At 41.6% G+C, this 15,136-nt stretch overlaps 1 protein-coding gene across 1 annotated transcript; it reads right to left on the bottom strand.

Annotated features, from left to right (window-relative positions):
- Positions 1–9,058: 9,058 nt before the first annotated feature.
- On the bottom strand, positions 9,059–12,813 carry RPS27L (ribosomal protein S27 like). Its single transcript, XM_055319605.1, has 4 exons — positions 12,677–12,813; positions 11,618–11,726; positions 10,638–10,748; positions 9,059–9,262 (listed from the first exon to the last, which is right to left on the bottom strand). Exons 1-4 carry the CDS (start codon positions 12,680–12,682, stop codon positions 9,234–9,236), a joined length of 255 nt encoding a protein of 84 aa, XP_055175580.1. The 5' UTR covers positions 12,683–12,813; the 3' UTR covers positions 9,059–9,233.
- Positions 12,814–15,136: the final 2,323 nt, after the last annotated feature.

The following is a 15,136-nucleotide window of genomic DNA, read 5'->3' as shown; positions in this document are numbered from 1 at the left end:
CCAAACCATCCATTATTGATTATTTTTGTCTAGTAGTCCTTTCTTGAGCTTCTTTCTCTTGTGCATTTTGGTATAAGCAGCAGGAAGAGGCCAGGAAACATTCAATACTGGACATCTCAGTTGGATCACCCAGTTCATTGGGCACATGTTCTACTTTCCCTGTCCCTGCAGGGAACAGTGTTGCTAAGCTTTCCACCACTACAAAATTAGAATTCTTTTCCTTCAATCTTCAGTAAGATTTTCCTTACTCTCCTTGAAGTCTACACCTGCAGCCTTCTCAAAGGCCATGATACTTCTAAACAGTTTCTTTGTGGCTCCTGGGGCTTCCACTAATGCTATCTTCAAAAGACTTCATTCCAACTTCCAATCACTGCTCTGTTCCAAGTCCACTCCCATGTTTTAGTTTTTTGTTACATTCTCACACTACTCCAAAGTAACAAATCTATAATGTCAAAAAATACAGATTTCAGATATAATTCACAACTCCTACACCTTAAAGTGTATAATTCAAGGGTTTTTTAGTGTATTCACAAGGTGTACATCCATCCAATTCCAGAACATCTTCACCAAAAAAAATCTTATACCCATGGCATTTGCTCCCTGTTCTTTTCTCCTTTGAGACCCTGGAAACTACCAACCTACTTTCTGTTTCCCTATTATGGACGTTTCATATTAATAAAATCCTATAACGTGGACTTTTGTGTCTGGCTTCTTTCATTTAGTATACTGTGCATTAGTAATCTCTTGTGTAACAAATTATCCCATCTCACAATTTCTGTGTTTCATAAGTCTGGAAGCAGCTTCGCTGAATGTTGTAGCTCAGGGTCTCTCCTATGATTGCGGACAAGATGTCAGCAAGAGCTTCAGTTATCTGAAGCCTTGCCTAGGGCTAGAGGATCTTATTTTAACATGGTTTACCCATGGGTTATAGGCAAAGAGGCCTCTATTACTTGCTGGCCTAAGGCAACAGATCTCAGTTTCTCACCACATGGACCTCTCCATAGGTCTGCTTGACTATAACTTCGCCCAAATTGAGTAATTACAGAAAGAACAAGGTAAATGTCACAATGTCTTCTATAATCTAACCTTCAAAGTCATATACCATCACCTACACCAAATTCTAGTTGGTCATGCAGACCTACCCTGATTCAGTGTGGGAGACTAGCTCTACAGATTGCTCATTGAAGTGTTGACCTCTTAGGAAATATTGTTGTAACAATCATAGTTGAGTGTAGTGGAGATTACAGTGAATTCAGGAAAATTCAAAAAGAAATAAAAGTTTTCCTACACTCTGCTAAAGGAGGGGTTTTCTATACTTCTGTGCCCTCAGCCTATTTCTTCCCTTTCAATTTTGATCTATTATGGTAAATAGATAAGTAATTCTGAGTTGAATGAAGTATAGAGAAAGCAGCTCCCTTAAACAGATCTGTTTCATCTCCTTATTTCTTTCTGGCTTCTGATCTCTCTGTTTCACATTCATATTTGTTATAGTTTTCCATCTGTGTTTTTGATAGACCTAAAAAGGCCATTCCTTCTTTTATTAGATTAACATTTGAATTTTAAAATATATCCTGACTAAAAGCAAATAAAGTTATGATCATCTAAAAAATGTTTCTGATAAGAAAGACATCTGTTTCTAATTTGATGATGTGATACTAAGGTGGGCTTTGAACTTCTGAGCAGACCATAGAGTGGATGGCTTGGAGGCTCCAGAAAGGGAGCATTTAAATCGGGAGGAAAGGACGATGTGAGTGGCAGGGAGAAGGGCACTGTGACCGAACTAGAGGTGCCAAAGGATCCACAAAGCATGAAGAGCCTTGTGAATTTAGCGAATGTGTATGATGAACAAAGCACTTGCTTCTGTTGTTTTCAATCTTTTCTTTTAGGATTCTTGAAGCTCTGAGAAGAGCTGAGAACTTTCTGAGAAAACGAGGTGATATGCAAATGTCAGGGGTTTGGAGACCCTAGGTTAAGAATTCCTGTTTCAGATATTTTTGCCATGATAACTTCCTTTCTCACTTGATATTGTTAGAAACTGTGTGGATAGATTTTCACATCTCCCAAAGTGGTGTCTCTTGGTGCGGCTAATCCTTAATATTGGGGAAAAACACTTGGTGCGAGTTTCTTGTGTTTGGGTTGGTTGGGGTTTTTTTTCCCCCCTGCAGTTTACAGTTGTCAAGGCAATCATTAGCTACAAATGATTTGCTTTATCTTCCCGTATTAAACTGCTCTTTTATTTTATGAAATTGAAAATACCAGGAAGCAAAAGATTCACCTGGCAGATATTCAATATAGTCCCAACACCCTAAAATGTTAACATTTAGTTGCATTTTCCTCATTAAAAAAATAACATATAAAACATGAGATAAAGCTGTAGACTCCTTTAACAGCCACCCAAAGTTCCAGCCCGTTTGCCCTCTGGGCAACAGCTATCAGAAGCTGGTGTAAATCCTCCCAATACTGGGATCCCTAGGTGGCTCAGCGGTTGAGCGTCTGCCTTCAGTCCCACACCGGGCTTCCTGCATGGAGCCTCTCTCTCTCTCTCTCTCTCTCTCTCTCTCTCTCTCTCTCTGTCCCTCATGCATAAATAAAATCTTAAAAAAAAATCCTTCCAATTGTTGTAGCCATGTATGCTTAACTCATAACCATGTATGTATCCATATCTAACAATAGTATTAATTTGTATTATTTACATTTATACAAATAGCATCATAGTATACACGTTTTCTACTTTTCTACACTCCATTTTTAAATGTAACATTGTTTTGTGATCTGGTCAGTGTATTTTAACTGCTCTAAAATACTACATTGTATAACTATCTCACATACTGTTTTCTTATTGCTGGATTTTTTTCTTTAAATAGGGAATGCTGTAAGGAATGTCCTTTTCTTGGTTGAACTGTATGAAATTGTTTTTGTAAGTCAAAAATGTTTGAGTAGGAACAATTTTTTACGGTTGAACTTAATTCTGTTGTTTGCCAACAGTAACTTTTAATTTTGGGCTATGCAGTGAATGGGAAACAGTATCTGATTGTTTATACTTGCATTTACCTATTATAGGTGAAGTTAGACATATTTTCATATGCTCAGTAGCAGTTTTCGCTAGTGTACATTTCCTACTTACACTCTGCACTCATCCGAAATAGGTGAAATGAATAAAGCATTTCTTTAAGAATTTATTGTGGACATATTCATGGGTTAGGGAATGAATAACCCCAAAGTTCTCCCAAAGCATGGTCATTTTCTAATAGCCATAAACTCCTCTCATTCCATTGTGCATGCTCCCTTATAATGTGATTTCACCTTTCTTCCCAGCCAAAGGTGGAGTCTATTCCTCCACTTTTTTTTAATATTTTATTTATTTATTCTTGAAAGACACAAAGAGAGAGAAGCAGAAACACAGGCAGAGGGAGAAGCAGGCTCCATACAGGGACCCCTATGCAGGGCTGGATCCTGGGACCCCAGGATCACACCCTGGGCCGAAGACAGGCACTAAACCGCTGAGCCACCCAGGGATCACCATTTCTCCACTTTCTTGAATCTAGGCTGGCCTTGTGACTTGCTTTAACCTATAGAATGTGAAGAAGCCAGATTAGTTTACTGGAGCATAGGAGGCCACACAAAAGAGAACCAACAATCAGCACCTGCTGCCAGACATGCAACTAAAGCCTTTTGGACCTTTCAGTCCAATAGAACCACTAGCTGAATGCAGCTGCATGAGTGAGCCCAGGTGAGACCAACCCAAAGAATCATGAGAAAAAATAAATCACCATTAATTTACATCATTAAATTTTGGGGTGGCTTGCTTTGCAGCAGTAGTTAATATAACTATGCTCACAGGTGCCTGGCTGGCTCAGTTGGTAGAGCATACAACTCAGGGTTGTTTGAGCCCCATGCTGGATGCAGGGATTACTTAAAAGTAAAATCTTTTTTAAAAAATGAGTTAATTATGCTCTAATGTGGTAATGAGATGGGTAAGTAATTTGAGAGAGAAAGATAGAACCTGAAAGTACTTGATTTTTAATAGAATCCTTTTTTATTTAAAAAAAATACTATTGGGGGCAGCCTGTGTGTGTCTCATAAATAAATAAAATCTTAAAAAAAACAAAACACTTGTGATTACATTGGGCTCACCTAAAAAATCCAGGACAGGGATGCCTAGGTGGTTCAGTGGTTGAGTGTCTGTCTTCGGCTCAGGTCATGATCCTGGGGTCCTGGGATCGAGTCCCACGCAGGGAACCTGCTTCTCCCCTGCCTGTGTCTCTGCCTCTCTCTCTCTCTCTCTCTCTCTGTGTGTGTGTGTGTGTGTCTCATAAATAAATTTTAAAAATCTTTTTTTAAAAAAAGGAAAAAAATAGGGAGAATAGTCCTGTCAGATTTAGTTAAAAGCCTACCTTTAAATTGTTTTCTTTCTTTTTTTCCCAAAGATTTTATTTATTCATGAGAGACCCACAGAGAGAGAGAGGCAGAGATACAGGCAGAGGGAGAAGCAGGCTCCATGCAGGGAGCCCAACGGGGGACTCAATCCCAGGACTCCAGGATTGTGCCCTGGGTCGAAGGCAGGCACTAAACCCCTGAGCCACCCACGGATCCCTAAATTTTTTTTCTTATGGAAGGAGTTTTAGGTTTGATTATTTTACAGGAACAGAAATTTAAGCTGTCACACTGCATTTTGGACTCAGAATCCACCAGACATTAGCTTCAGCCCTGCTCAGTGTTTTGTGTTAGTGTTCTCCAGTCCATGAATGTCTTGAATGTTTTTTTCATATTCCCATTTCCCATTTTATATATCATGCTCTGTATTTAGAAGGTAGTTTGTAAAAACATGACTCTACTGTGCCATCTGTCTTGTCTTTATATTAATTTGTATATTAGTAAAAAGTATATTTCTCTTTATGTGTAGCCATATTTATACTAAAGTCCAAATATATATATATAATTGTAAATGTAAATGTAATAAATGTAAATATATATACATATTAAGGCCCTAAGGCACTAAGTTTGCCTTTTTTAATGAGAAGGCAAGATAATGGTTAGAATAGGCTTCAGAAAAAAAAAAAAAAAGAATAGGCTTCAGAACCAGATATACAAAGGCTTGAAAGGATTTCCAATGGCTAATGGTTGTGTGACCTCAGGCAAAGTAAGAATAATTTCTACGTAATGGGGTGTTTTGAAGATAAAATGAGATAATATACAAAGTGCTTAGCACAATGCCTAACACACATTAAGCACTTTGTTAGTATTTTTTTAAAAGATTTTATTTATTTATTCTTGAGAGACACAGAGAGAGGCAGAGACGTAGGCAGAGAGAGAAGCAGGCTCCATGCAGGAAGCCTGACCTGGGACTGGATCCCAGGTCTCCAGGATCATGCCGGCCAAAGGCAGGCGCTCAACCGCTGAGCCACCCAGGCGTCCCAATAGTATTTTTAATTTTATTTTTTAAAATATTTTATTTATTTATTCATGAGAGACAGTGAGAGAGAGAGAGAGAGAGAGAGAGAGAGAGAGAGAGAGAGGCAGAGACACAGGCAGAGGGAGAAGCAGGCTCCATGCAGGGAGCCCGACGTGGGACTTGATCCCAGGTCTTCAGGATCACACCCTGGGTGGAAGGCAGGCACTAAACTGCTGAGCCACCCAGGCATCCCCACGAGTATCTTTATGAGGAAGGTAGGGATGCCTGGGTGGCTCAGTTCGTTGAGCATCCAACTCTTGATTTCAGCTCAGATGATGATCTCAGGGTCCTGGGATTGAGCCCCAGATCAGGTTCTGTGTTCGGTTGGGTGTTTGCTTTAGGATTTCTCTCCCTCTGCCTCTGCCCCTCCTTCTGCTCACAAGCACTGTCTCTCCCTCTCTCTCTAAAATAAGTAATTTTTTTTTTTTTAAAGAAAGGTAGAAAGTGAGACAGGAGATGTAATGACATAAGTAGAGGTAGGAGGATGTGAGGTCACAGACCAAGAAATACAGGCAGCCTCTAGAAGCTGGAAAAGACAAGGAAATAGATCTCCCCTTAAAGTGCCCAGAAGGAACATGGCCCCACTGAGACCTTGATTTTAGCCATTTTGGACTTCTGACCTCCAAAACTATAAGACAATAAATTTATGTTTTCCTTGTTTCTTTGGTTTTTGTGTGTATTTTTTGTTTTGTTTTTGGAGAGAGAGATGATCCTTTAAGTTTATGCTGTTTTAAGCCACTAAATTCATGCTAATCTGTTACAGCAGCAAGAGGAAACTATATTCCAATTATTTTTAGCCATATTTCTAATGGAAGAGATGTAGAAGGAGGAGAATGTGTTCTTATATTGCTGGTGGAAAGCAATTGGTATTACCCATTAAAATTAAAAAAATACATTTTATCTTTCCAACCAGCAATCTTAATCCTGGAAATCTAACCCACAGCAATAAAAGCAATTAAGGACATATTTAAATATATTTATGGCAGTTGAGTATAGTGGAAAAAAATAGAAAAAGTGCTCATCAACAGGATAATAGGATAGTATGCAACCATTAAAAAGAATTAGAGGATAAAGTTGAACCCCTGCCTCACACCATATGCAAAAATTAATTTAATTCAAGATGGATCAAACCTAAATGTAAGAACTAAAACTGTAAGTTCTTAGAAGAAAATAGGCATGAATCTCCATAGCCTTGAATTACATAATGACTTCTTAAATATGACACCAAAAGCACAAGAAACAACTACAAAAAATAGATAAATTAGACTTCATTAAAATTAAAGATGTTTGTTTTTCTAAGGACAAAGATGAAGACAACCCTCAGAATGGAAGAAAATCGTGTGTCATGTCTAGAATATGTAAGAATTCTTACAACTCAACAATAAACCCCAACCCAATTTAAAACGGTCAAAGGATCTGAATAGACATTTCTCCAAAGAAGATGTGAATAGCCGGTAAGCACATAAAAGATGGTCAACATAATTAATGATCAGGGAAATGCAAATCAAAACCAAAGTGAGATAGCTTTTCATACATACTAAAATGGCTATGATCAAAAAGCCTGATAAAAACATATGTTGGTGAAGATGTGGAGAAATTATAACCTTGCATATTACTATTTGGAATATAAGATGGTGCAGCCTTTTCGGAAAATAGGCATTTCCTCAAAAAGCTAGACACAGAATTACCATAACCTAGCAATTCTACTCCTAGGTATATTACCCAAGAGAATTTAAAATGTCTATACAAAAACTTATACACACATGTTCATAGTAGCATTATTCATAGTAGCCAAAAAGCAAAAACAGATAAGAAATGTTTACATTAAAAAAATGAAGCCAATATAAATAATAGTATTTAAGAAAAACATTCAGTAAATAGCAAAGATATGGCAGATTTTAAAGTTTGTAAAAGTCCTAGTGTACTATTATTTTTCAAGCCCAGTAACACCATTTACATTAATAATGAAGTAAACCTCAACACACCATTCACCTCCCAGGGCCAGGTATTTCCATAACTTAATTTTCAGATATGTTGTTCCAGGTAAATCTTCTTTCGGTACTATTTCCAAGGAAATTTTCAGGGATCTGCCCTCTAAGATAGTTATTATAGGTTTTGCTCCCTTCCATCAATATCAACAGCCTGTCAATCCCCACTGGCTCTCCTTGGGGAGGGCAAGCTGAGGGGAGTTGGGACACTATAGGAAAAACATTGATACTTGGTTATCTTTTGGATACCATGCCTACTTCTAGTTCCAGTTAGTTCAGTTACATTATATGGCACATTCCTCTTGATGATGTCATATCTTTGTGAAGTTGGGTTTTGGGCCATTGCTGTGATAAAAAGCAAGTACTATGCAAAAATGAATGTGGAAGAAATGAGGATGGCAGTGTCCAATCTGATCCCAATGTTGAGAAACTGCAGTGCCCAAAAGTGACACCCATTCTATTAGTAACCCTGTGGTCATCTAAGAATGCAATAATTTATTTATTTATTTATTTATTTTTTTGAGAGAGAAGGATGGGGTTGGGGAGGAGCAGAAGGGGCGGGTGAGAGAATCTTAAGCAGGCTCTGTACCCAGTGTCTCCAACCTCCAACATGGGGCTTGATTTCACCACCTAAGATTATGCCCTGAACGGAAATCGAGTTGGACGCTTAATTGACCGAGCCGAGCCACCCCGGTGTCCTTTTTTTCATTTACATGTATTAGAACCTAACTACTTAATAAATGTTAACTGTTAGGTATTTCTACTAGCAAAGGGACTCTGAAAAAAGACTCCAGGCACCATAAACCAAGAAAGTTTGGGAAACTTTGGGTTATTTCTCTATATATTACACTCCAAACTTTCCAGTTCTTCAGTTCTTGTGCAACATTCCTCTCATAGGATCAGTTTCCGAGATTGGGGGTAAATATAGAAACACCTCGATAGGAAATACTTAAGTGTCTGCTTTAAAGGTAACAAGTTAAATACAAGCAGTTACCTTCCCAGTCCAATATGCCTAGAAGGAGATACATTCCACCTCCTAGCTCCCCAGGGCCACTTCATAAATTACAAAAATGAGACACCAGAGCCACTCAACACATGTCTGTATTCAGGAGTGTTCATGTCTGGACCAGAGAATTCCATGTCATCTATCATTCTCATCAGGACATCCTGGGGTAAATCATGCTACTCCTGATGCCTCCTCTAAAAATTCCTATCTCAAAAGGTGCTTCCTATAACTCAGACCCCAGCTGCAGTTACTCTGCTAAATTATGCAGTACATTAGGGCCACATAAATCCAAGGCATTAATTGTAATTACTGTGTAATTATACTGATTGTTATTGCATTAAATATGTACTTCTACACATGTGTTTCCATAGTTACAATGGCAAGACTGCATTTAGAATTAACACATAATGGACTTCTTTCCATGTTTTAATTATTTAGCCCACTCATAGCAAATTGGAAAAGGACTGATAATCAAATATTTACAGGTTCTACTTTTGAAAGAGACGAACTAATCAGAATACACTTTTTAAAAATGTTTATACCAAATTCACACACAGCATATATACACATATAGCATATTCACACACACTTAAAAAAAAAGGAAAAGGGGAATTTGCCCATAATCAAAACTTTATTGAAAAACTGACACCAAAATAGGAGATCACTGTTGTAAACCTTACAAAATTAAACATAATTACATTATCTTGGTAGATTAACTGGAATTACTGAACTGATAATGATAAGGCTTTCTGCGATGTAACACAAATTCGAGAGGTTGTGCAGATCATTAGTGTTGCTTTCTTCTAAATGAACAGCCTGCAAAGGAACCACAGGAACATGTTAAACACACATGTACTCTACCTCTGCTATAGTTTTAATGACAAAAAGTACTTTTTAAGTAAAAAAAAACTAAGTTTTAGGAATATTAGATTAATATTCATAATATAGGTTATTTATTCTTTTATGCCAGAAATTTACTATAATAAATCTTGTATATTTGAATTTATTCTGATGTGACTATGACTGTTATTCTTGTTTCCCAAATGCTATATTGGTCTATATAAGACTATGATCTAATTTCAATAGTTACAACTTTAATGCAAGCGGTCAGAAAATGCAATCTTAATTTTTAGGAATTATTCTGAATTACTTTCCTAAGAAACTAATTTTGATTAGAATTCTCTTCAAGTCTGCCAGGAAAACTCTAATACCCTATTAATCATCCATTGGCACAAAACTCCAAGATCATGACATGATATAAAGGTTTAAAAAATCTTACAAGTATACTTTTGAGAGCAATACTGTACTTAAATATTATATGCCAACTTCATACTTAGATCTCACCAGGTCACACAAAATAGATCTTGGATTCATTGCCAATCTACTTATAACTCTTCTGGGGAGATTATGGAATTCACAACTCCCCAAAATATCACAACCAAATTTCAAATACCATTATGGAATTATAAATCTGTAAGTACTACTATGGAAAACAATATATGTAAACTATATTTTTCTTACTGGACAAAAGTGAAAGAGGAATTGAAATGGGATTTTTAGGGGCACCTGGCTGGCTGAGTTGGTAGAGCCTGCAATTCTTGATCTCGAGGGTTTTAAGTCTGAGCTCATGGTGGGTGTAGAAATTACTTAAAATCTTTTAAAAAAATAATTATAATAAAATGAGATTTTTATGTAACCATTAAGTAGGTGCTCAGAGAAATCAAACATCTGGCATTTTAATTTATACCTTGGTTATCTGTTGCTTAGCTAGTAATGATAAAAACTGTCTTCAGTCAAATGTGTCAAATACACGTGAAACAAAACATTTAGAAGATAATTTTTTAAATTCCATGGTTTTAAAAATCCATTGTCCTATTGTATATATTCTTTTGCTCCATTCTGACCTAAGTTTAATATATTAAGTTAAGCAAACTATATGACTGACTAGAACAGAATTAGGTGTTCCACACTAAGAAAAACAATAATTACTTAAATGAGTTCCTTGCAAAGCCAAAAGTATAAGCTTCTCTATCTGAGCAGGGCACTCGTTACTGAAAGAGCATACAATGAGGATAAAAAATATTTTTGGTAATAATGAATTTAAGATTTCTTTTAAACTAGTTTTTAGTAAAGGTAGACATTTATAACCATAAAACCTCATGACTGGGTGAGAAAAGGCCAAAAGACATACCCTCTGTGAGTCTGGCCTTTCCTCCCGTCGGCTGGCACAACACGGTTGAACAGCCTACACAAAGAACCACCGTCTGGGCATGGCTGAAAACCGTGGTGATCTTGTAGCAACCTAGAAAAAGGGCACCATTAAAAGTGAAAAGTGGAAGAAAATAAAGAATATTTTTCACATTTCTAGTAAAGACCTTGTAAAAGATTAAGAACTTAGGTGCTGTGCAACAGTAAGACATACATTTAACTTAAACTTTTCTAGGAGTCACAATAAAAAAGTTTACAAAAGCCAACAGGTAGAATTAATAATGTATTTTCTTGAACTTAGCATTTCCAAAATATTATTACCATTTCAACAGGTAATTGGTATGGTTTTTAATGTCTGTGCGCTGTATCTTAAAATCCCAGTGTATATTTTCCACATAAGGAGTATTTTCCACTTTGGCCACATTTCAAGCGCTCAGTAGCTACTTATGGCTAACGGCCACCAAACACCCGGCAGCACTGCTGAACACTAAAGAATCGACATGCTTCTCACTGCATCATGAGAAAGAAAACTCATCTGAACCGCCTGACCACTTCAAGAGTAAGTCAAATGGGGTATCCCCTTTGGAGTCTCATCTTCGCCACCCTTCCCCCGAGTGTTTCTCCAATGGTTTGAATAGTTTATTAGGAAAATGTCCCTTTTGACATTTCCAATTCTGTGACTCTACTTCTACTCAACAAAAGGTCCTACCGTGCCATCCTTTAGAAATTTTCCTTGGGGGCAGCCCCGGTGGCTGAGCGGTTTGGCGCCTGCCTTCGGCCCAGGGTGTGATCCTGGAGACCCGTGATCGAGTCCCACATCGGACTCCCTGCATGGAGCCTGCTTCTCTGTCTCTGCCTATGTCTCTGCCTCTCTGTCTCTCTCATAAATAAATAAATAAAATCTTAAAAAAAAAAAAAAAAGAAATATTCCTTGGGAAAGGAATTAAGATTAGACATTTTTACCTGGACATTTTACATCCATAAAATAGGAATTTGGGCTTTGAACTAGCCGTTTCTTTTTATGCTTTTTCTTTTCCTCTTCCAAGGACGGATGTAGCAAATCTCTAGCCAGCTGAAAAACAAAGTATTATTATTATTATTATTATTATTATTATTATTATATTATATTACTATTATTGCTAGAAGGAATCCACATTTAACCATATGTGACATATACACGCCAAACAAGGAAGAACAAATCCTACTCAGCAGAGGCAACACGTCAGATCTCATTTATTAGGTTGCGAAGTCACTTTAATCAATACTTTTTATACTGCCTGTGTTCCCCGAGGCCCGGGGTTAGGTAAAGGAACTCTGGGCGATCGGGAAGCCCGCGGTTAGGGTACGGGGATCCCGCTCTTCTTCACTCAACTGAGTGCGATCTCCGTGGGGCTGAGGAAGGCGGTGCCCGGCCCCGCAGCCGCTCAGGGCGCAAGCCGCGGAGGCGGGGCGCGGAGGGCGGAGCGCGGAGGGCCGAGGGCCGAGGGCCGAGGGCCGAGGGCCGAGGGCGGCGAGGCCCGGCTGAGCCCTGGCGCCGTGCCCGGGGCGCTCAGCGTCCGACGCGACAGGACCCGGGAGCGGCCGCGGCGTCCCGGCCCCCGAGGGAGTAAACACGCCCGGGCAACTGCAAGACAGTTTTTCACAAGGAGACCAGCGGAAAATCGCTCCCCGAGAGGCGGGCTCGAGCCAGGCAGCCCAAGAAGGGCGACAGGACCCCAAAGACGACAGTCTCGCCGGAGCCCTCCCAAACCCGGGACGGCGGGGGCCCGCCCACCCGGGGACCCCAGGAGCTGCGCCCTCCCGGCCGCGGACTCCGGCCCCGAGCCCAGCCAGGGCGGCCCAGAGCCGTCCCCGCCCCCGCCCCCGCCCCACGCCCACAGGGCCCGGGCAAGTCCCGACAAGTCCGCCACGCGCGGAGGGGCCGACCGCGGGCCCGCCGACCGGGTCGGGCTAGCCGGCGCCCCGGGCCCCCCCGACAGACAAGCCCGAAACAAACGGGAAGCCAGCAAGTAAACAACTCACAGGCATGTCGACCCTTTCGCAATCGCAGCCAGTCCCGAGGCCGACGGCGACACCCCCAGCCAGCCGCACGCGAGCGGGCGAGCCGCATCAACTTCCGGGATAGAGGCGGCCGGGCGGAGCGGCGGCGCGGGCGGCGCGGGCGGGCGGGCGCGGCCGCTCTAGGCGCTCGTCTCGGTGGTGCGCTCGGCCTCGGCGGCGTCCTCGGCGGCTCCCGGGGGCGGAGGCCGGGCGGGCGCGAGCTTACGCGGCGGCCGGCGGCTCCTGCCCTATGTGGCGCGGCCGGGAAGCCGCCTGCGCTCGGCCCGCGGAGGGGCGCCGGGTCCCCGGGCCCCAGCCCTGCCGCCGCCCGCGCGCGTGGAAACAGTAGCACTGATCACCGCTGTTAAGCCGGGTCAGCGGAATTGGGCAAGTTTGGCGTATTTGTGATCCAGCTTCCGGGGTCCCGGCTAAGTTCCTGGGGGGAGCGCTGTGCCTTGCGTTTGCATCGCCCCGAAGAAGTTTTTCAGCAGCACCGATCGGGGCAGCCCGGTGGCGCGGCGGCTCAGCGGCGGCTCAGCGGCGGCGGCTCAGCGGCGCCTTCGCCCGGGGCGTGACCCCCGAGACCCGGGATCGAGTCCCGGCCGGGCTCCAGCGCGGGCCCGCTTCTCCCTCTGCCCGCGTCCCTGCCCCTCTGTGTCTCTCTGCGTCTCTCATGGATAAATAAACTTAAAAATCTTTTAAAAAAGAAGCAGCAGCAGCACCGATTGGCTGCCGAGGCGTAGTCCACCGCCCGGCTCCTTCCCGCCTCTGGGGATTCTTCCCCAGCGCAGACGGCCCGGGCCGGGGAACCGGCATCGCCGAGAGCCGGACTGGGCGTATCTTTTGGTGAAAATGAATTTGAGGGACGGGTGTGCGCGAGTGTGATCAAAAACTAGGAAAAAACTAAACAAAACAAAGCAAAACAAAAGCAAACAAAAAAACCCCAAAACTAGGAAACCAGGGAAACGCTTGTCCAGAAAAATGTCCTAGAAGACATGCCCGATCACCTTTTATTTCGCATATTTGGAGAACTGCAGGAAAACTGAAGAAAGCTAAAATTACTATCCAGAGATAAATATTGACAATTTGACCTATGACCTTCCAAACTTTTTTTTTTTTTTCCACTTCTCCTGGCGTATAGGTTTGTTGGGGGCTTGGGTTTCACATAATTGGTGCCATCTGGTGCATATTCTTTTGTAGACTTGATTTCCCCTCACTGACCGTATAATGAACATCGGTCCACGTTAAGACATATTTTCCTACATTAAGACTTTTGGGATCCCTGGGTGGCGCAGCGGTTTGGCTCCTGCCTTTGGCCCAGGGCGCGATCCTGGAGACCCGGGATCGAGTCCCACATCGGGCTCCGTGCATGGAGTCTGCTTCTCCCTCTGCCTGTGTCTCTGCCTCTCTCTCTCTGTGTGTGTGTCTGACTATCATGAATAAATAAATAAAATCTTAAAAAAAAAAAAGACTTTTAATGTGCACATAGCATTCATCCTATGAATACACCCTCCTTTCATCCGTACCCTAAAGTGGACATTCGTTTTGGGTTTTTAAATATTTAATATTTTAAAGATTACAAAATTTTTTTTAAAGATTTTATTTATTTGTTCATGAGAGACCCACAGAGAGAGAGAGGCAGAGACACAGGCAGAGGGAGAAGCAGATTCCATGCAGGGAGCCCCATGGGGGACTCAATTCCCAGGTCTCCAGGATCAGGCCCTGGGCCAAAGGGCCAAAGGGCCAAAGGGCCAAAGGCGGTGCTAAACTGCTGAGCCACCTGGGCTACCCTACAAAACATTTAATAATGAGAAGCACATGGACTAACACAGTAGTGTAGGCAGTATAATGACATCCCCCCAAGACTTAAGTGCCCTAATCCCCAGGACCTGTAGTTACATGGCAATTGGAATTAAGGTTGCTAATTAGCTAAGAGTATTAACTGGGTAGGCCCAAAGTGATCAAAGTGTCCTTAAAAGTGGAAGAGGAGGACAGAAAAAGAGAGAGATGCAGTGACCAAAGAAAGGTCTGAAAGAGGCTATGTTGCTGGATGTGGAGATGGAAGAGGGGGACCAGAGCCAAGGTGTGTGCGCAGCCTCTAGAAGCTAGAAATGGACTCTGACCTGGAGTCTCCTGGAGGAACACGGTCTTGCCAGCCCCTCAGCTGTAACCCATTGAGACCCGGGTCCGTCTTTGAGCTATAAAGCTGTGAGATAAGAAATTTATGATGTTTCAGAAAAAAAAAAATTATGTTGTTTCAAGCCACTACCTTTATGGTAATTTTGTTACAGTAGGAAATGAATACAGTGATGAAGACCCATTTAGTCACTCCCAACTCTGTCAAATCTAACCATTTAATACCCTCTCCCCAGGATTTGTCATTTTAAAAATAACACTATAGTAGATATTTTTGTGGATAAGTCTCTGTGCATATCCTTCATT

Source organism: Nyctereutes procyonoides, unplaced genomic scaffold, assembly GCF_905146905.1.
Source record: "Nyctereutes procyonoides isolate TBG_1078 unplaced genomic scaffold, NYPRO_anot_genome, whole genome shotgun sequence".
Taxonomy (NCBI): Eukaryota; Metazoa; Chordata; class Mammalia; order Carnivora; family Canidae; genus Nyctereutes; species Nyctereutes procyonoides.
This window is presented reverse-complemented; position numbering and strand designations above follow the sequence as displayed.